General features: G+C 33.7%; 1 protein-coding gene across 1 annotated transcript; it reads left to right on the top strand.

The window, feature by feature from the left end:
• Nucleotides 1-637: 637 nt before the first annotated feature.
• LOC123552467 (zinc finger MYND domain-containing protein 19-like) lies at nucleotides 638-22,084 on the top strand. Its single transcript, XM_045342142.2, has 6 exons — nucleotides 638-804; nucleotides 8,030-8,089; nucleotides 8,968-9,074; nucleotides 11,829-12,106; nucleotides 14,016-14,130; nucleotides 15,226-22,084. The coding sequence occupies exons 1-6, from the start codon at nucleotides 754-756 to the stop codon at nucleotides 15,323-15,325; spliced, it is 711 nt and encodes a 236-aa protein (XP_045198077.1). The 5' UTR covers nucleotides 638-753; the 3' UTR covers nucleotides 15,326-22,084.
• The last annotated feature ends 1,047 nt before the right edge of the window (nucleotides 22,085-23,131 follow it).

Raw genomic sequence — 23,131 nt, 5'->3', positions numbered from 1 at the left:
GCAAAATAAGCTTCAGAAATCGTAACAAAATATTCTAATTTTTGTTTTCTCAGACTCTGTCCTTGTATACATGGATACTTTGTCCATTTTCCTTCATATAACTCGGGAAGTATTTTCATTTATTATTCATACTAAATTTCTTAATATACTTGTCATGTGCTGATGAAGCTGAAACGTCTGGGTTTTTTTTTTTTTTGTCATCATTCATATCAGTTTCCTTGGGACTGTATAATGTGTCATAATGTAATCCCAGTATTGAAGAAATAAAAGAAAACGACAACAGGGCCGTAAATAAACCAACAATTTACTAAAAACAAGAAGAGATACGGGGGATTCTTTAATCCCATTTTTGTGTTATCTTTTGAATATTTTGTAGTTGCCAAGATATTGTTCTGATAAAACTTATTATTGTGGTTTTCCAATATATGTTTCCATTACACAAACTTTATATAAATAATCATATAATACCTTAGATACTATTAAAAATTAATTTGTTATTAAAGATACCATAACATGTCGCTTACGCAATTAACAATACATCCACTGCGATTCACTCAAGCGCAAATATGTAAACATGACCCTTGACCGTTTACGGAAGACATACAGCGATTTTGATTGGTCAACACACGGCCTCATTCCCACGTGTGTACGAAACAAAGAGGGTGGAGAAATTTATTGTCTGTGGATATTTCCCGTTAATCGGGACGTTTTTGTTGAATGTGTTTTCGTAAATAGCACCGGAATATAAGGTGCATGGCAGGGTTTAAACTTGGGATCGTGAGGCTCGGCCAAGCGGCAGGAAAGGTGAATATATTTCTATAAAAATCGATCACTTTCACTTTATGTATGCTGGTGATGGAAGCCATTTTTCTGTCAATCGTGTTATGATCAGTGCATAATAATATTTCACATGCTGCAGTTGTTCGAGTTTTCTGATGCTTTTAATTTATTTTTGAGCTTTGAGTTCATTTATAACATTGTTATGCTTTGATTAATATACTGAACTCAAACTGCGAATATTTATTAATGAGAGACCGAGACTAGGAGATCCGAGAGGGGAAATGTGTGAAAGTGTTATCGATTGGTCTGGTCTGAGAGTCGTATACGTAACTGCCCTCAGTGTCAAACATGCCTTAAACCTTTGATTGAGTGGCTTTCATGCACGTGCAAATAGTGCTGCTGTCCAGGAGATACAAATGTGCAGTTGGCATGTTTGTCACTTTACCACTTGAATTAATTTGTATGAAATTTAATTTCAAAGGAAAAAAAACAACACAAAAGCTAATGTTAATCTATTGCACAATGTTAAATGGAGCTTCTTGTGTCTTGCATCAGTTGACATAAGCACAATAAACATAATTATAAATATGTGAAAAAATAGTAGAAACAGCTACAAGGATTAGGAAAGACACAAACAATTGTGCTTAATGTATTTATTTTTTATAACTTTAGGAGATATACTCATTTAGATTACACTATCTATGAGAAGGTTAAATATGTAGCCTATACATAAAACTTACAAATAATAAAACATGGCAATATACCACAATTTCCCAAAGAACAAAAGTACTAATTAATATACAATAAATGACAGAAATACCCCCAGGTGCATGTAAAATTTAATAAAGGCTCTAATTATAAAATTAAATTAGACTTATTGTACAATAAAACATGTTTAGAAGATGCTTTTTTTTTGTGAAAAATAGAAGGAAAACATATGAAAAGATCATAGATCCTGAAGTTATATAACTTAGTGCTTAACCAATGTTTTGTTGTCTAAACTGTCCAAAACAAGTAACATGTCATCATGGTCAATATGTGACAGTTTAGTTCAAGCTCTACAAAAATATTAGAACAACCGTTTTCGACAAAATGAAATTGTTTTACATTACTAAGCATCTTTATTGTAAGATATGACCACTTCTTGAAAGCTTACTCATTTTAGACGTACAACACTTTACAAGGCTATCATTAAAAACGATTGTTTGTGGTAACATGACCAACCCGTGCATTACCGCAAACAAACAATTATTTAATTACGACCCAGTGTGATGTTTTTGTAGCTGACTTAGTTAATTTTTATGTTAATGATTTTTGAATAAAAAGTTTAAATAGACTTAGTTAATTTTTATGTTAATGATTTTTGAATAACAAGTTTGAATATTTGGGTGAAAATTTAAATTCTTGTTTGTTTTTCTGGATCAGGCTTTAGTTTTTTCATATAAGAGGGGAAAAGGTCAGATAATCACTGTTTAGCAAGTTTATTCTGCAACACAATGACATTTCAAGATAACAGCATACAAGTACTCTTTCATTTATCTTGAATTTTAAGTCATCTTAAATTCTTTTATCATCTGTCACAGATATGTCTGGGCGTAGAATCTTGCATACATGATATTGGAGATACAGAAAACCTGATAACATTGTAAAAAAGATTATCAATACTTGCTTCAAGCATTGATTGCCACTGTGACATACAAAAAAGGGAAACTGTATCAGTCTGGTGGAGTGGTGGTATTGGAAATTGATTGTTATACATGAATGTCATGGTCTTGAACACAATGAACAGCTGTTGACAGCAGCTTGCTGGCCTCAGGTTTTCTCCATGAGTAAATGTCCATGTGTCTTCTATTGTGTTTGTATATGTTAGATGGTCACAGGTTGTCATTGTGTGATTTCTTTACCTTTCTGTCAAAATAATTTTTTTGGCAACAGCTTAAATAGAAATTAGAGTTATCTTGTCAAATGCTGACAATTTTATTAGTCATAAATGATAATGCTAAATTTATTCCTTTTAACTTCAAGTTTTTTGGTGCATTTAAGATCTTCCCATACACTGTTTGTGTACAGAAAATCACGAAGTAGATTCAAAACCCATGAAAAAATACTGTTTAATTTGTCATCCCTTTGTTTTTACTTCATCTGTTCCAGTATTTCTTCATGTAACTTTGTTTTGTATTATGCTTTAAAATCTGTCAGATTTTATTTATTCCTCAGTGTTTGAATTATTCTTCTCTACCCCTTGAAACTTTTTTTCTGATAAATAAATTCCACTTTTTCACTCATCACATTTATACAGAATTAACATTGAAAAAAAATATTAACAAGGTACAATCATGTTTTCACCTACATGCTACATCAGAGATGTTATATATATATAATTGTATGGATTAGAAAATAAAAATTGTCAGTTTAGTTTTGGCAGCAGACCTGTATGAATGCTCAGCCCCTTTTACAGCTTTGTACCCCAAGATGTTTAAGGATTGTTGTAAAGTTTATTCCAATGGCTAAAGTTCAACACAGCTGGTAATAATAGTTGAGCTTTTATTCTTTCAATAGAAAACAACTTCAAAAACTTGTTAAGTGAAAAACCTTTTAAAAGACAATTTTATTTGAACCTTTTATGCAATATCAATAAATATAAAATACTTATTCTTTATTCATGTTATTAGAAAACTTTCCATTTTAATTTGAAAACTTGGTGTCAAATTTCCATTAAACCGGTTGAGTTTAAAGTTTTATAATTTGAATCTTTCTATATTGGATTTTTATTGTGTTTAGATATATCTTGATGCCTTTATTTTCTCCCTTTGATGTAAATTACATGTTATTTGAAATGAGCAAGACAAATGAGCCGTGCCATGAGAAAACCAACATAGTGGGTTTGCGACCAGCATCATGAGTATGGATCCAGACCAGCTGCGCATCTGCGCAGTCTGGTCAGGATCCGTGCTGTTCGCTAACAGTTTCTCTATTTGCAATAGGATCTGAAAGCGAACAGCATGGATCCAGACCCACTATGTTGGTTTTCTCATGGCGCGGCTCAAATATACTTTTGTCTTTAGGAATATTTAGGTGTAAGAGCAACTGCTTTTGACATATTGCCAGTTTTTCTTATTTCTTCAGATTATCAGTATAAAAAGTTAAACAATTCAAGAATATATACATATATACCGGCAGGTTCTCTGTATTCCCTTATTACAGACTCAGGGTTATTGCAAAACATGTTATATTATACCAGATTTATAATTTTATATAGTGCCCTTTTCATGACAAACACTTTCAGAGGTGCTTTACACACATACACACATACCTGTAACATAATATACAACATATAAACTGAAACATCCATTTAAAAGAAAGTAGACATCCATTTTTAGTGCCATTACATATTTATACTGTGTTTACTTACATACGTACTTTACTACTAACTTCACCTCCACTGGGCCTCAGAAAGTTGTAGCCACTTTTTGAGAGAAATTGCCAAAATGAAGCTGAATTGCTGAAATTTGGCCACATTTTAGTAAAATTCTTGTCATCACGTTCTAAAATCTATAGCCAGTTCTTTGAATTTGTAGCATTTGGCTACATTGGCGAATGGCAGACAGAGTTTTTTTCCGGCTGTTTTTATAGCCGTTATTCGGCTATATTCCCAATGCGAAAAAGTATGTTTTTTTCCCAAAATGAGTGCAAAAATTCCCAATCTACATCCTGAAAAAAATATCATCAAAATTGCACAAACATTGACCAAATTATGAACAATCTTGTAATGGAAGTATGTTAAAGAGGTTGTACAATGTAAAACAAGTGTATGAGAAAGTGCTTAAAGGTTATAACACACTAAATAGTTGTTGTTCTTTATTCTATATAAAATTGACCTATTTCCAATGACCGCAGCACACATCAGGACCCATTTTAAATTTCTGTAACTTACATTTTCTTGAAGAATATTGTCAGTGCTAACTAAAAATCAAAAGAAAAGTGGGGGTCATGTTTGATGCAAGAAAAATAATTTCAGTCAAACACACAAACTGCAAAATCAGCTAAAAAATGAGACCCCAAATTATACTGGTGGTGTATGATCTAAGTTTCCATGAAAAATTTTGTCATGGTGTTATTACATGATCAAAATGCTATCTTCATGTCAAGCATAGATCTGTCATGTGATTTTACCAAAAAAATTGCAAAGAAAATAAGGAAAATAGCTCTACACAGCGAAAAAACTGAGGACTATTTGTATCCGCCATTATGCGACTACCATTTTTTTTCGCGCCATTTTTCTATTTAGTGTCTGTATGCCTATAAGAAAAACTTTTTTCTCTGACAGTGTGCCAATTTCATTTGAAATGTACAAGAAACCCAAATGCATGAAGAAATCCAAGGTTTTAGCTTGATATCAACAGTTTCCAGGTTTTTATGGCATTTTCAGTACCATAAGACAAAGCGTCAGATTTTGTCAAAAATAGCTGTCGCGACATAATGTTGAAGCAGTTACCCTAAATTCAGCCTTGTTTTGCCCTGTTTTGACATTTTCTACTCTGATCTGCATGCAAATTACACATTTAAACTGTTATATATCTTCACTTTTACCTCTGATGGACAGAAAATAGCAATCAGTAGCCTATAAATATGCAGTTTATGAAAAAAATACACCGAAAACAGTGAAAATGTGATATTTTTGGGTTTTATCCTCATTTTCAACAAAATTGCCATTAATTTGTCATTTTCTATCAAATTCTAATCAAACTAGCCCCTTTCCACCATTATCTGGCCAGATTTCATTTTTTACCAATGTCATCTTATAGGTTATAACACACTAAATAGTTGTTGTTCTTTATTCTATATAAAATTGACCTATTTCCAATGACCGCAGCACACATCAGGACCCATTTTAAATTTCTGTAACTTACATTTTCTTGAAGAATATTGTCAGTGCTAACTAAAAATCAAAAGGAAAGTGGGGGTCATGTTTGATGCAAGAAAAATAATTTCAGTCGAACACACAAACTGCAAAATCAGGTAAAAAATGAGACCCCAAATTATACTGGTGGTGTATGATCTAAGTTTCCATGAAAAATTTTGTCATGGTGTTATTACATGATCAAAATGCTATCTTCATGTCAAGCATAGATCTGTCATGTGATTTTACCAAAAAAATTGCAAAGAAAATAAGGAAAATAGCTCTACACAGCGAAAAAACTGAGGACTATTTGTATCCGCCATTATGCGACTACCATTTTTTTTCGCGCCATTTTTCTATTTAGTGTCTGTATGCCTAAACACATCCTTACTATATCCTATGGGACTAAATATTTCCCAGTTTGGAACATTTACGCGTCAAAATTCCCAATTTTGGGGGTAAAGGCTATGTTCCCAAAATAGCTAGAAAAAACCCTGGCAGAGGAGGCCCTGCTTATGGATACTGTACATTTATTAATGTGTAATATTCAGTACTATAACTGTTTATGCATGCAAATATGTTTATCCTGTATTATTACAGGTACATGTACTGAAAAATAGTTGTCCATATATATTCAAATACGAACATGATGAAACTGGGGTATAATAAGATATCTTTTTAAAAGTGAAAATGTGATTTATAACACAGTACAAGTTGAAACAAAAGCTTAACTTGCTGAGAGATGTTTATCGTTGAATTCAATTGTGTTTTGAAAGCATAGTTTGTTCGTGTTACGTTAGATATGCTCGATTAATCTACAAAAGTCAATATAATAAAACCGCAACAACAAAGGGGTTGAAATAGATTTATCGAAAATCAAATATTTACTCTCAGTTTTCAACATTTAGTGGGATTATAGGGCCTTAGCATGCAAACATTTATATATATGTGCATAACTGTAAAAACGTCTGTCAGATAGTGATAAATTCAAGCCATCAACTTGTATTTGACTTGTCTTTTCTGCTTTCTGTCTTATTTCTAAATTCTGCATATTTGCCTGCATTTGATGAAATTTTAAATTGTCAATGTTTTGAAGGAAAATGAAGATTTATGACTGATATTATAATGCTGGAAAGTTAAAATGTAGGTTGTGAGTGAGAGGTTGCTGTTTGATATGAAACAATTATATGAGCCGCACTGTGAGAAAACCAACATACAATGTAGTGTGTTTGCGACCAGCATGGATCCAGGCCAGCCTGCGCATCTGCGCAGTCTGGTCAGGATCCATGCTGTTTGCTTTCAAAGCCTATTTAAATTAGAGAAACTGTTAGCGAACAGCATGTAACCTGACCAGCGGATGCGCAGGCTGGTCTGGATCCATACTGGTCGCAAATGCACTATGTTGGTTTTCTCATGGCGCGGCTCATATCTACAGACAAAATGACAGCAAGGCTGGTCATTGTACACACAGTGTACTCCTTAAGAAAAATTGTTCTTGAAATTTTAAAAATTTTGTTTTTCAATTACACCAAAGACTGCTTTTTCAAAAAAGTAACAATTTTGGAGAGAACTACTTTTTCATTATCATTGGTCTGTTAGCATAGTCAGACATCCATTTTATTGCTAACATAGTTACAATGGATATGTATGTACAACAAATTGTTGAAGTGCAGGACTGATTGTTTTATTGCTGTACAAAAGATTGTGGTCAGTTTTGGTCAACAGGTCAATTAGCTTGTTCTGTGGTGGACATGAGAATAATGTTTGTAATGGTGTTGTTAAGGCTGTCTTAGCTAATTAAATGGACATTGTATGGTGACATTTATACAACGTTGATGAGGCCATAATTGACCCTAGTATACACTTAATTGAATGCAGGACTAGATGATTGAAATCATGGCAGTTTTTGTGTCAGATAATAGAATAAGATAATAGTCATTATGTGGCAATTTTGTATTAAAAGAATTTAATTGAAATTTAAGTTTAAAATGTATTAAGTTAATAAATGATTATTGTATCGTAACCTTTGTGTAAGTGACATTAAAGCAACTAATTAAGAGCCATTGTATGGCATATTTTATTATTCCAACAATAGTTGATATTTTCCATTGAAACATTATATAGTGGCTTTATTTTGGTTAAAACTTATGAAAAAAGCATGAAATACTAAAAAAAGATGTAAATTTTGTTTATGCTACGTCTATGGTCAAAATTTGAGATCTTCTTGCAAAATTTACATACAATATGGAGATTTATAATTATTTCACAAGAATGTTTTGTAGCACAATGAAAAAAAAAATACAGCAATACCCACTAATTTGTATTTTATATTATTTTATATTATTTCAGATCAAATATGCACTGTTGGATGAGAGAGACATTTCACTTGTGCAAGACTATGCTTTTGAGGTAAAATTTCACATTTTGGTTGGCTGGGTGGTAAAGATGGCTTAATTCAGGTCGTTTACCCCTTATTGCTGTGAGTTCGAAATCTCACTTTAGGTGTCTTAAGGTTTTTCATACGGGAAGCCATTCAACAGGCTTTTGGAAGACAGTTATTTTACCCAGGTTGGAGTGTTTTCCTTCGCTCAGAAGCTGGAATGTCACCATTATGACCTAATCAGTGTGACTTAAAACCAACAAAATATTAAAGTTTACACTTTGAGTTTTAATTATATACAGTCGAACATCATTAACTCGAACTAAACGAGACCAGCAGATTTTGTTTGAGCGATTGGTTGTTCGAGCCATCAAGCAAAATTCATTATTAGATTTTTTCTGGGACCTGACGACGAGTTCGAGGGTGGTATACGAATTATCCAAGCTGAAGTTTGACAAAGTTTGACTGTATACAAAATGTACTGTCTGTTTGGTGTCAACCATGTCATGTAAATGCTTATGTGATAGAGCTCTGCTTGTAAGTGTCAGTTACAAACTTCGGAATTTTTTGTGTGAGGAAGCAATCCAGCTGAAGTACAGTATGCCAGTGGCTCTACCCGGGTCCACCTGTGTTGGAAATAGTGCCAGAAGGGGCACCTTGGGACTTCTTTCACCATTATGATTTGGAAAATTTTCTGTATACGTGTACTATGACCTAGATTGTGTCAGTATGACTGTACACTTACAAAAAATGGTTCCTTGTTGCCATAGTTACCTAAGCCTGAGATTGGTATAAAAAAAAGGTACTGGACATGACCATTACTATGACTATAACCTTCCAGTATTTAGTTGCAGTAAAAAAATACACAAAAGGCAATAAAATCTGCATTAAATGATCTGTATTACAGGCACGTACAGAGATTGACCAGGACGGTACAGGGGCCAAGGTTTATGCTTACGCCTATAGAATGCACTCAGGAAGACATACTGGCCAACATTTACATGAAATCATCTGGTAATTTCTGATATTTCAATGCTTTTATCATAAACATATCTATTTTAAGTGTTTGCTGGTATAAATCATTCATTTTGATGCAATTAAAATAATTTACATATTATTTGCCCAACAACAAATATTTCTTGCATGCATTAAGTGAATACCACACGAAAGATTCAGGAATTCAGCTATTACACTGCTAATATAGTAATCGGTACCAAAGTTGCATATTTAACCTTTACCCTGCTAAATTTCTAAAATAGACTGGACTACCGTTCAATTTCGGCAGTACCATTTACTATTCGAATGGTTGTTCACTGAAAATTGACTGACTGAATAGCAAACAGTGCAGACCATGATCGGACGTGCGGGCTGATCTTGGTCTGCACTTGTCACAAAGGCTTAATCGGTTGCTGCCAGCAGGCTAAAGTTCAGTTTTGTGACATGTTAAAGAAGACAGCAGAGAGTTCTGATCATGAACTGTGGTATTAACAGTGTCACCACAAAACATACAGGTGATGTAAAAATGAATGAAAATATTTGATCAGTTAAAAGGACATTTCTTCCAGATAAATATCAAAATTAAAAAAAAAAAAAATTGAAAGCAATTTATATTGCATATCAGTAAATGAATACCATTTGAGACACTAGTTAAACCTTTGATATGTGTGATATATGTATAGCTTTGTTATATCAATTTTACATTGAACCCTTACCCTGCTAAATTTATTTAATGAACTTGTTAATCATGTAGTTTGGACAGTACCATTAACTATTAAAAGGGGTGAATACCAGTGCAGATCATAATAAGGCTGCATGGATTTGTAGGCTTATCATGATCTTCACTGGTCGCACTGGTCCTTTTTAAAGGATCTCTTCATAATTAACCAGTTATAACAATGTTTTACTGATAAGTTATGTTTAAAACACAGAGAATCATCTTCTGCCTTTGTCCTGTTGCAAATTACGTAAACTAATGAAAGTATTTCATAAATTGAAAAAAAATTACATTAATTTGGAGGAATGCCCCTTTAAGTTCTGCATTTAGTACATGCACACCTGCTTTAGTCCAATTTTACAAATATAATAATTAAAATTTGTGGATATAAATCGTCTCGGCACTTCTTACGATAGCTGCTTTTAGTAACTTTAATGTTAAAGTTTCATAACTATTTTAATTGATGGTTGAGCAGAATTCTTGTTAATGCATCAGTGTTTAACTTTATAATGCAAAAACAGTTCACAAGGTGCTATTTTAAAGGGTTATATTATTAGTATGAACATAAAAATAGTTGCATGCAAATTTGATTACTTTAATAAATATGCTTTAGGTGTTTCAAGTGCTCGAGATAGTTTGTACTGGTAATATATTCAGGTAATATAATTGCACTGTTTTGAACTGAAGAATTTAACATTACATTTTAGAAATGATTTTATGAAATGTACTATTTACAGGGCTCCTTGTATAAATTGCAAGCACATAGTGTTTGCTGTAATTGACTGGTCTGTATTCAATCATGTAAGGACTAGTTAATCAAACATTCAAAACTGGGAGAGAAAATTTCTGATGTCATGTAATAAAGCACTTATTGAATGTTAGGAAACACTGATTGAATGTTAGAAAACACTTATTGAATGTTGGTAAAACTTATTGAATGTAATAAAACACATATTGTATGTAATAAAACACTTATTGAATGTTAGAAAACACTTACTGAATGTTGGTAAAACTTATTGAATGTAATAAAACACATATTGTATGTAATAAAACACTTATTGAATGTTAGAAAACACTTATTGAATGTTGGTAAAACTTATTGAATGTTAGAGAAACACTTATTGAATGTAATAAAACACTTATTGAATGTTAGAAAACACTTATTGAATGTAATAAAACACTTATTGAATGTTAGAAAACACTTATTGAATGGTCTGCCTGGCAATAATTAAAACTATTGCCCAGCACAACATTTAAAAAGTGTATTCTGTATCATCAAAATGATATCTGCTTATTGACTGTTGAAAATTTGTCCAGAATGGAGCCTCATTGTATAAAATTTAAATAGCATGTAATATGTGGTAGTTTGATCTGGGTATGGAAGAAAATTGCATGAAATCATGATATTGTACAGTCACCAAAAATAGCTAAGGTGGCCATTGAATACTAAATGACTGTAATGAGACAGTTTTTAGCTTTTCACGTGTATGTTATGATTTAATCATCTGGAACGGACGAGTCCTTGCTTTTGCTGCTGCCTTAGTCAGTATTGATTTTCGGGTATATAAAACATCATATGCTTAGATGATAAGTCTATTTCAGTTACAGTTGAACCTGCTTTAGCAGTCACCGGGGCCTCCGTGGTCGAGTGGTTAAGGTTGCCGACTTCCTTGATGTGGGTCCGAGCCTCACTCTGGGCATTGAATTCTTCATGTAAGAAAGCCATCCTGCTAACTTACGGAAGGTTGGTGGTTCTACCCAGGAGCTTGTGATGAAATAATGCATGGAGGGGCACCTGGGGTCTTCCTCCACCATCAAAGCTGGAATGTTGCCATATATGACCTGTAATGGTGTCAGTGTGACGTTAAACCCAACAAAATAAATAATTTAGAAGCCAGTCAGCTTTTTGTTCCATTTTCCGTTTTTTGTGTGGGCATTAGCCTTAACAAGCCGTATTTTGTCACTCTAGGCACACACTTAGCTGGCTAATCTTTATACAGCTTAGACTGAAATGTATATTAATTTTTACCAAAAAATACACCTACTTTTTTTAGGGAGAGACATAGTGGAGGTATTGCCCCAGGATGGAAAGTTATCCACAAGAACAACATCACTGTAGACAATCGTTTAGAAAACCTGTGCCTGGTACCAGAACATTTTAAACAGGTGTCCTGTCCAGAAACAGAACTGTCTAGTAAATACAGCAAAGATCAGAGCCTGTACTGGATTGCTGTTCAACAGTTACACAATATAGATCCCTTACATCATCATATACAGGAATCAATATTCACAAGACTGTTGGACAGAGATGGTGACCCTGTCTGTGAAGAAGGTACTGTTAAATTTTCCTTAGGGGCCCCCTGTATTAAACAACTACCTTCCTTAAGCAGTCTGGTTGATAACTTCTCAAGTTGACTTTTAGCACACTTGAGCATAAAGTTCTCTTGATGAACTATAGTGATCAATCATTGTCCATTTATAATCCATTAGTTCACTATTTTCTTCAATTAAAATAAATTTTCTGAAAACACATGGAAATTGATGAGACTTGGCCTGGGTGTTCCTTGAATAGCCCTCTTCCAACTTTATTGAATGAATGACATTCCTTGCAGAGTTCAATCAAAGGGAATTAACTCTTTTTCACCAGAACTGCAATGCCAGTATGTTAGATATTTTGTAAGTTGTCTTCTATCAGTTTGTTTGAATCATGCCCCTCTTGTCAGAATTGGTCCTGCTCCAAGGTTCACTAGTCTTGTTTTACATTAGACTTATGTTAGAAGTCCCTTGGTTTTACACCAACTTGTAAACAGGGGTACAAATTCACATTTTCTGGATATCTGTAGTATTCTGTACTATAGGAAAACTACTGATCAATAACTTAAGACTGTTTTATGTTTGTACAATGATGTTTTTCAATAGTTACACAGTTATGTAAAGGTTGTTATCTGTTCTTGGACTCTGCACCTGTACTGACCTATTCTCTACAACTTCACCACATAGATAATAGGAGGAGGACAAATGTTTTTTTTACACATTCTTTTTAATCATTGTCCTCAGAAAGTCATCGCAGGGAATATACACCTACACATGGATTCCAAGTTTCACAATTTTGAATTGTTTGCCCCATATATGGGCCTTACGATATGGGTTTGAGCCTCGCATCGAATTCTTCATGTGAGGAAGCCTTTAAGCTGCGCTGGCTAACGGAAGGCTGATGGTTGTACCCAGGTGCCTGCCTGTGATGAAGTAATGCATGGTGGTGCACCTGATGTCTACCTCTACCATCAAAGCTGGAAAGTCGCCATATGACCTATGATGAGGGTGGTTACAACGTAAAAGCCAATAAATCAAATACAAATTCACAATTAAACAAATTCTCACCCATTTTTAGATGTTAAAAAAGGCTACATTTAAGTATTTTCTTGAAAATGTGACAGCTTAAAATTATACTGGAAATTATTTAAGTGGAATGGGCATGTGTTAATAAACATTTCAAATATGAGAAATTTAAAGCTTATTTGTTTTGTGAACAGTTGCATCTATTTTAAAATTCTGCTCTTGTTCCTTCTTTGCATTTAATCAACATAAGTTAATCAACTTAGTTCAAAACGTAGAAGTTTCAAATTCTTTAAAGTTTGAAGTAGGTGTGGTTCTGAAATTATAATCTAGCAAAATGGTTTGTTAAATTTCCGATCTGTTAGCTCTGTAGAAAGCACAGAACAAGCGATTGCAGGGTTATTAGGTAAATCCCCAGGCAAGACATTTGTTTGAATCTGTGATTTGAGAATGGGCATTGTGTCTGATATATATTGTATGTCCTTGGCCGCTTAATATATGTGGAGAAAATGGCGTTTACTTCCGCAGGACAGGTCAGTACTGGTACAGAATCCAGAGACACTGGTTAGGTAAACTGTCTGCTGTTACATAATTGAACTGAGCCGTGCCATGAGAAAACCAACGTAGTGGCTTTGCGACCAGCATGGATCCAGACCAGCCTGCGTATCCGCGCAGTCTGGTCAGGATCCATGCTGTTCGCTTTCAAAGCCTATTACAATAAGAGAAACCGTTAGTGAACAGCATGGATCCTGACCAGACTGCGCGGATGCGCAGGCTGGTCTGGATCCATGCTGGTCGCAAACCCACTATGTTGGTTTTCTCATGGCGCGGCTCAAATACTGTTGATAAATGGTGCTAAACCTAAAACAAACAATTTTTTTCTACCTCATTGCTTATATTTTCAGTTGCAATATCAGAGTCAGGTTGTGTGCTGTTTTACGAGTGCCATTATCCACCTTGTACAAATATGGAAAAACACATCAGGGAGTTCAGTATATGTGGAAGATGCCAAACCGTTAGGTAAGTGGTTTTCTTAAAGTTTTAGGATTTTGTCATAATTTTGGAATATGAATATGTTCTTGGGACTTTACATGATACAATAAATACAGTAGATATAGGACTTACAGTTAAAAATTAAGAGCTCTTTAAGTTCAGTTGGCCTTACAAATGTTTGTGAAAAGGCTTATGGAAGAAAAGCATTGATGGTTAATGTATAATAACAACTTGTAAGTTACTTGTGAAGGGTCATCTAGGTCAGTTAGGTAGGAGGGACACTTAGCAAGATACAGAATTATTTCTCACCAGTATTGCTTTTAAAAAAGAATATTACAATAATTCTTGGTGCCACCTGAAGCAATTTTTGAATGATCAGGGATTCTACTTTAGTAATTTAGCGGATTTTAGCCAGTAGGGGAACGTCAAAATACCTCCAGCTTGAAGCAGTCATGATGTGATCTTGCTTAAAGAAGTCGCAATATGGCCAAAATTATGGGTGCCGCTTATAGCCAGCTTTAAAAAATCGCTCCACTAAAGGAACTTGATTTTGCTGCTGTCCATATTATTGTTTATTGATAGCGAGCTTGAAGAGCAGGCCCAAAGTGCCTGCTCGAAAATCGAGCTTTGGGGTTACACAAGTTTACTCTCACACTTGGTGGATTAAAAAACTTTCACACTGGAAGCTAAAAAGGCGCCCCTGGCGGACAGGAAGTAGTTCTCTCTGCAGTGAATACTGAACTTCATTCGATTGCTGAAAAATATTTGTCACTCAAAAATCATGCAAAAATGAATTCCAGTTATTTGAAAAAATGATCCTTTTAAAAGATAAAACATTGTACAGAAAATGGAAAATATTGTCATCAATAATCATAGGCCAGTACGAGAACGCGAATGAATTATAGGAAATGATGTCACCATGACACCAGCTTCCCGTAAATTTTGCAAAGTATGATATTTGCTGTAACAAGTATGATGACACGTTTTCAAAGAATAGGTTTTGCGAATTACGTTCTTTGAGTAGGTTATAATTTCTTTGTAATATATATTATTTTAGCTAACCTGATGCCATTGAGCTTGCTTTGGGGCTTTGCCTTATTCCATATTATGGTTGTGTTGTAGGTATTGTGGAGTAGGCTGTCAACAGAAGGACTGGCCTGTACACAAACAGTTATGTAGGGAGAGAATTAAACCAGAGATTATGGAGTATCCTGATAGATAAGACTGAGTTGCTGTTCCTTAGTTCTCTTGTGTTCATCATGCGTTTATCTACACAGATCTTTTTCATCAAGCATCAGTTTACACAGATCTTTTCATCAAGCATCAATCTACACAGATCTTTTAAAGTGTCTGTGAACACAGATGATACTTGGTCCAGTCTTTTTCACCATATTTTTATGAGCTTCACAGCTCACTGAAAAATGATAATATTCTTTCTGAAGTGTCAGAGATGATAATTACTATACAGGGATTATGAAAATGAACAGGGTTCATATTTCAGCGTCTTTACATTGTAACAAAGATCAGAAAAAATATTTTTATATTTTCCATTGCATTTGTTTTGCATCTTGGTTGACCTTCGGTAATGCAGAGTGCAATTTTTCTTAGAAATAAGTCAACATAAAGCTTGGAAAAAACTTTTATTTATAGACATGTAATTGTTTACACAATATCAAAGATTATTTTAATAGACAGGAAATTTTCACTGTCATGTACATCTTCATTTATTTTGAGGATTCTGTCTCAGTATCTTTGTACTACTTTTTTTTTCATGGACATTAGACAAGTGCTTTTGTTTCTAACTTACAATACATTTTAAGTTTACAATTCACAGCAGGTCCAAAGGTTTAAGACAAAAAGGCCTAATTATTTTTTATTGGTAACTTACTGATAATGTCCATCAGATATCATTTGTTGTGGTATTCCCATGTAATGTAGATTTGTTGAGCATTTCTGTATAGACATTATTGTAGATTGGGTAAAGAGTTAATTGTATTTCTTGGTTTCAGTTATAAGCCATTTTGGCTTTGGTTGGAGTTGTTGACTTGTTACTAGTTATTTTTACTGGACATGATGATTTCAAGCGGTATTTGACTGGTATAAATTTGATCCACTATAACAATTGACATAATTCGTTGCCTGCATGTAGTATATTATGTGGTTTCCAGATTGTTGTTTTGTTGCGTATTAAGGTACATGAACGGTCCAGTAGAGCGAATATAGCATACAACAAACTGTAACAGCACATAAATGATCATTTATCATTTCACATCCAGTTCTTTAATAGATGTTAGCAAAAGTAAATACATTCCAGATACAGTTGAAACTCAGTGTGTCACACTCGCTTATTTCGAAATTATGGCCATCTCGAAGAAGAATTCAAGTCCCGTCCCAAAAACATTGTACAAAATGTCACTTTAAGTCAGATTTGGGTTATTTCAAAGTTGAATGCTCGAACCCTTGGAATATACTGAGTTTCAACTGTAAATATGTATCCCAATCTACTGTATTATATACATGCAATCCATTTATACCACTTAAGTTATACATGTTTTATTATATACATTACAAAGAATTTTGTTTTTGATTATTTGAAAACTTTATTTCTACATCAGTGGAATTGTTACAGAGCTATTTTATATTGAACTTCACGCAAAAGATGGTCAGTTGTCCATCCATAGACTTTTGTTTTGCTGATATGAATAGAATTTTTTATCAAATACATTCCCTTATTTGAAATTTTGAATGTCTTTTTTGTTACCGGAACGTTCAAGTTCTTCTGTTACTGATAACTGCTAATGTCATTTTTTGCAATAAACATTCCATGTTCACAGTTTTTTAAAAAGACTTCTACATTTACTCTTAATCTGTAAAAAACATTCCAAGCATATGTCTTAGGTAGTCTTATGCCAATTATTTTCAGTTAAAAACATTGTGTAATAGTTGCATTATTTTGCTACAAAGTAAAGTGGTGACTATTAGATTTAGGTACACCGAAATCAACCCAGATTTTTTGAAAGAACAGTTCTTTATGTGAAAAACATTCCAAGCATATGTTTTGGGTAGTCTTATGCCAATATTTTCAGTTGAAAACATTGTGTAATAGTTGCATTATTTTGCTACAAAGGAAAGTGGTGACTTCTAAATTTAGGTACACTGGAATCGTCCAGGATTTTCTTGAAAGGACAGTAACTGTTCTTTATGTGTTGAAGTTGTTTTATTTGTCAGACATTCCTATAATCTGTTGTGACAATACTCTTTGGACAACCTATCAAACTATAGCATTCCAAAGTTTGCACAAAATATATATAATAATGTCAATAACTTTGTGTTATCACTATTGCAGCTTAATGTAGATGTTGAATTCAATGCATGCTGGTAGACAATGCAAAAGCTGGACTGATTATAATAAAATCTGTTTATTTCAGTCATGTAAATGGTATACAGAACAACCATTAGAAGTTTTTAACTGAAAAGTCATGTTCAACTTTACATGCAGAACTCTCACACCCGTCCGCTTAGCTCCGTAGGGAGAGCGTTGGTCTACGGATTGCAGGGTCATAAGTTCGTTCCCCAGGCAGGGCATATGTTCTCTGTGACGATTTGATAACAGACATTGTGGGGAAGTTGGCAGTTACTTGCAGTGAACAGGTTTGTACTAATACAGAATCCAGGAACACTGGTTAGGTTAACTGCCTGCCGTTACATGACTGAAATACTGTTGAAAAATGGCATTAAACCCAAAACAAGCGAACAAACTCACATGAACAAAGTTTGTTGCAGTATCTTTTTATTTAATCTTTACCTTGCTAAATTTCTGAAATGGATTGGTCCATCATTCAGTTTAGGCAGTGTCACTCTATATTGAAAGGGGCGTTCACTGAAAACTTACTGACTGAACAGCGAACTGTGCGACCATGATCAGACTGCACTATTCAGTCAGTAAATTTTCAGTGAACCCCCCTTCAAATAATGAATGGTATTGCCCAGATGAAATGATGGACCAGTCCATTTTAGAAATTTAGCAGTGTAAAGGTTAATAATGTGAGAGTATGTATTATTCATATCAAATCAAAGATTTGTAGGAGTTGTATTTGTTGTTCAACCGTTGAGTAGAGATGCACCAAAGTCCCATAATGCTTAACGTGTGTAACTGTGTAGTTTACATGACACAAAACAATATAATGTGCTATTGTTTTTTATATTTCGAGAGTTGAACGCAATACTTTCGTAAGTCCTTCTTTATTTAATAGGAGTTACGACAGTATTGCGTTCAAGCTTCAATTTGTACTTGTTAGTGTTCTGATGAAGTAAAAAGTTTATGTAAAATTTATGAAACAAGTTTCTTGTGTTTTTCGTGAATTTTATAAAAGAAAAAAACAGCATAACAATTTGTTGATATTCTAAAGGCATGTTCTTTTTACTCTAAAAGTTTGTGGCCAAAAATCTCGGATTTAAACAGAATCACAAATCACTGCTGGTAACATTGTTTTTTGTTTGATTCTCTGTTGAAGTATGCTTATGGATTCTTTAAAAGAAAGTTGTTTTTTTACGTACTTGTATTATTTGAAGATCTCTTGAAAACCGCAAGCTTTTAACTACACTTGTTTTGAAAGATTTTATTGGGTTGGTTTTAAACTTGTCAAAGTTGTAAAAGTTGTGTCATTTATGACACTAAAACTGGCAATAATTTGATTTGATACAGAGTTGAAATGGAATAATAAAATATGTGTTCTATGATAAAGCCGAATTGTTTTGTGTTACAAAACTGGCATTTTTTGTCGGCTTAAGAGTATAGTTCTTGACTATTAATTTTATTAAACACATTTTAATTTGTTTTGTTGTCACTGATACCCACTTTAGATTAAAGCTTTTACCAAAAATGTATTGAAATAACATTTTCTGTATTACTGCTACGCAATTATTTTATTTTTATGTTCATTGTGCCATGTTTTCATTATTTTATATTTATTTTATGAATTATGTTGATCTTGCTATACTCCTGCCTATTTCATTTATATTTTTAAAGGAATGATTCTGTCAAGATGGCATTTAATACTTTGTTGTTTATAACAGTTACTTTGTTTAAATACAGCTTTTATCTGATATACCAAATATAGGTACGCAATACAGAAACACCTTTCTAAAGCAGACACCGTTTACAAGAGAAAAATGAATTTGTTGAACAAAGATTGTTGCTTTCAGGAGGTTAATTTAGTGCAAACCAATATGTTTGTAGTCAAACCTTGTTTAAAGCCAGCCATTTGAGTGATTTGATCTGATCTCAGCGTGGCTGTTTAAGGCAGGTGACTGCAGAAGACAGGTTTTAATTAGTACAAAAAGTCCATTTGGGAAGATTACTGACTGACAGTTTAAGGCAAGTGGCTACATAATACTGATGATCACTAATGTAAGTTGAAAAACAGTGTCTGCCTTTAAAGGGGTAGTTTGCTCTCGGAAGCTGTCATTAAGTTTATAAAGGTTATACTTCTAACTTTTAAAAGGTTATTGAAGGTTTAAATGCAATTTAAAAAGTTCAAATTTTTAAATTTAGGATTTCATTTTGAAATTTAAAAGTTGCAAACGAACAATTTCAATATGCTACATCACTGAATTGCAATTAGTTTACAATTAACATTTTGTTAAAGCTGACGTTTTTTTAAAGTTGGTTTTTGTAAGAAGTTAAGAAGTCAGGAAATCAAGTTTTACCCATTCAAGAGAAAGAAAACTCCATTTAAAAAAACGACAGTTTTTATTTTGACGAAAAGAAGCAAAATTTCTGAACATTTAACCCTTAGCCTGCTGGCGGCAGATGATTCTGCCTTTGCGACCAGTGCAGACCAAGATCAGCCTGCACATCCGTGCAGTCTGATCATGGTCTGCACTGTTCGCTATTCAGTCAGTAAATTTTCAGTGAAAACCCCTTTGAGTAATAAGTGGTACTGTCCAAATTGAAAGATGGACCAGTTCATTAAAGAAATATAGCAGGTTAAGGGTTAAACATTAGTCGCAATGCTGATATAATATAGTAATACTAGTTGATTAATCAAATGTACATAATTTTTATATGTAATTTTATTGTTTTGTGGTGAACTAACGGTGTGATTTGAGTGCCCTAACCCACTAGTCATATATATTTATTTACAATGTACACATTATATTTTACTAACAATTCCTGCCTAGTCCAGTTTTGTTTTAGAACTAACAAATTTTAGTCAATTTTGTTGTATTTATATAGTATTCAGCTTGAAGAATTATTATTAATCAACTTTTATTCAGAAATTAGTGCAGAAGTTTTTGTAAGGTGTTTCGAAACCATCGTAACAAGATTAAGGACATTCTCCATAAGTAGTTGAACAGTTGGTTTTCCAGTTGTCAAAGGGGCATAATTCTGATTCAGTTGGTTTTCAGCATTATTTAATTTGGAAGGTAAATGTTATGGGAGACGAACTTGGTTGACCCTGGTTTTCTCCATTGTTGACGGGGCGAGATTGTTGATTTTGGTTTCCCGCTGACATCACTACCACCAAAATTTCAATTCGGTCTGAAAATTTCTTCATGTAAGAGGTTTATAACATTCGATAGCATTTGGATGGAAAAATTAGGCTTTCCTCCATTTTGAAAACTGGAAGGTTGCCTTATGGTCATAATAAAATCTGTGAAAGGATCCTTTGGAAGCAAAGAATGCAACCAAGAACATTAATAGCAGACTTGGTTTGATTGAGTCTGTTCATGAGAGGTAATGAAATGTGCAACACCTCTCACGCCCCCTAGCACCGGCTTAAGCGAAACTCTATTACACATGTTGAATGGATTCCATAATCCCAAAAGACAAGAAAATATAACAAAACAAGTGTAAATAAAACAAAAAACAATAAGCAAAGCCCTTTTTTCCTGGGAAGAACCAGTGCTAAACTGAAAACTTAAACCATTTTTCAGTCAGTCCTTTTCTTTTTTTGTTAACAGATAATGAGATAAACTTCACAGGATTATCTATCAAATTATGTTAATGTAAAAACTTCTGCTCTGATTTTTTTACCAGATTATGTAATATGTAATTGTGATTAATTACTTAATTGTTTATGTTATTACAAATGCATTATAAAAGTAATTGCTTTTGCATTAATTAATTACTTAAAAGTATGACTTATGCATTTTTTTCCGTTTCAGTTTCACATCAAAAGAAAAAAAAATTGTTTTATCAAAAACATTTTTGATGCATCCATTCAAACTTACATTTTCTGTGCAATAATTTCAAAATAAATCATGCTGTTCTTCCTGTTAAATATTCATGTTTACTCCCAGTGCAGAAAGGTATTTCAGCCTAAATGGAAACAAACTGCTTTTGTTTACATGTATTAAATAAGACATGAATTAAAAATTTGTATGATCTCACTTTTTATGAAAGAAAACACGCAAGTAAAAATTGTTACAAAGCACTTCATCATGTTCTTTACATAGTATTCGAAGCTTCTTTTACAAAAATTTAACTTTTTTTTAATCATTATTTACTAATAATTTGGCATCATATATTATCTCCCTTTGTGAAATAACGAACCTGACATCATGTATTACCTCCCATGGGAAATAATGAATAGGACGTTATGTTTATGTGTGTGGCAATTCAGAGTGAGAATTTGTACCTAACCAAAATTATACTTGTCATTCAGCTTTCACATTGGGTAATGAATACATGTACAGTTCATTTTTACTCTGTTTATTAACTGCTTAAAATTGTACTGGTGCTAAAACAAAACTAAAGCTTCAAATTGTCTCTCACCATTCAGGTTTCAAATGATTCAATTCACAGTGCACTAAAATTGTATATTGTTACCATAATTTTTTACTGTTATGTAATTTGTATATTTTGAATTGAATTACGTTCCAGTTCAAAAGTTCCAGTTTCTTTGAGTTTTACCATTCCATTTTCTTTATTGATGTAATTTCATGTCCAAAATAAATATCCTTTTCATAAAACTTTGTTTCGTGTTTTGTTTTTGCTTATTGTATCAAGATCCTGCCTGGGTAGCTCAGGGTTGAAAATAATATTTTAGGCTGTAGGTTTTAAGTTGAGTTTCCACTGGAAGTGACTTATTTCCTTTTCACACCTCTTATTTTTAGCTCACCTGAGCCATAGTCTCAGGGTGAGCTACTGTGATCGCTCACCGTCCGGCGTCTGGCTTTCGTCTTACACTTTTGTTAAAACAACATCCTAAACCACCAGTTCAAATTTGATGAATCTTCATAGGAATGATCCTTAGATGGTCACCTTACAAAATTGTTCAAAGAATTGAATTCCACACAGAACTCTGGTTGCCATGGCAACCAAAAGGAAAAACTTAAAAAATCTTCTTGTCCAAAACCGCAAGGCATAGAGCTTTGGTATTTGGCATGTGACATCATCTAATGATCCTCTATGAAGATTGTTTGTTCAAATTATGCCCCTGGGGTGAAAAGAGGCCCCACCCTGGGGGTCCCAAGTTTTGCATAGACTTACACAGGAAAAAAACTTTTAAAATCTTTTTGTCTGAAACTCCAAGGCCTAGGCTTTTGGTATTTGGTATGTTGCATTGCCTTGTGATCCTTTAACAAGATTATTCAAATTATGCCCCTGAGGTGAAAAGAGGCCCCACCCAGGGGGTCCCAAGTTTACACAGACTTGTATAGGAAAAAACTTTAAAAATCTTCTTGCCTGAAACTGCAGGGCTGAGGCTTTTGAAATTTGGTATGTTGCATTGCGTAATGGTCTTCTACCATTAATGTTTAAATTATGCCCCTGGGGTTAAAAGAGGCCCTGCCCTGGGGCCCCCAAGTTTTACATAGACTTGTAAACATGTATATAGGAATTTTTTTTTAGCTCACCTGTCACAAAGTGACAAGGTGAGCTTTTGTGATCGTGCGGTGTCCGTCGTCTGTCGTCCGTGCGTGCGTCCGTCCGTAAACTTTTGCTTGTGACCACTCTAGAGGTCACATTTTTCATGGGATCTTTATGAAAGTTGGTCAGAATGTTCATCTTGATGATATCTAG

Source organism: Mercenaria mercenaria, chromosome 15, assembly GCF_021730395.1.
Source record: "Mercenaria mercenaria strain notata chromosome 15, MADL_Memer_1, whole genome shotgun sequence".
Lineage (NCBI taxonomy): Eukaryota > Metazoa > Mollusca > Bivalvia > Venerida > Veneridae > Mercenaria > Mercenaria mercenaria.
The sequence above is the reverse complement of the archived record's forward strand: the minus strand, read 5'-3'. Positions and strand labels throughout refer to the sequence as shown.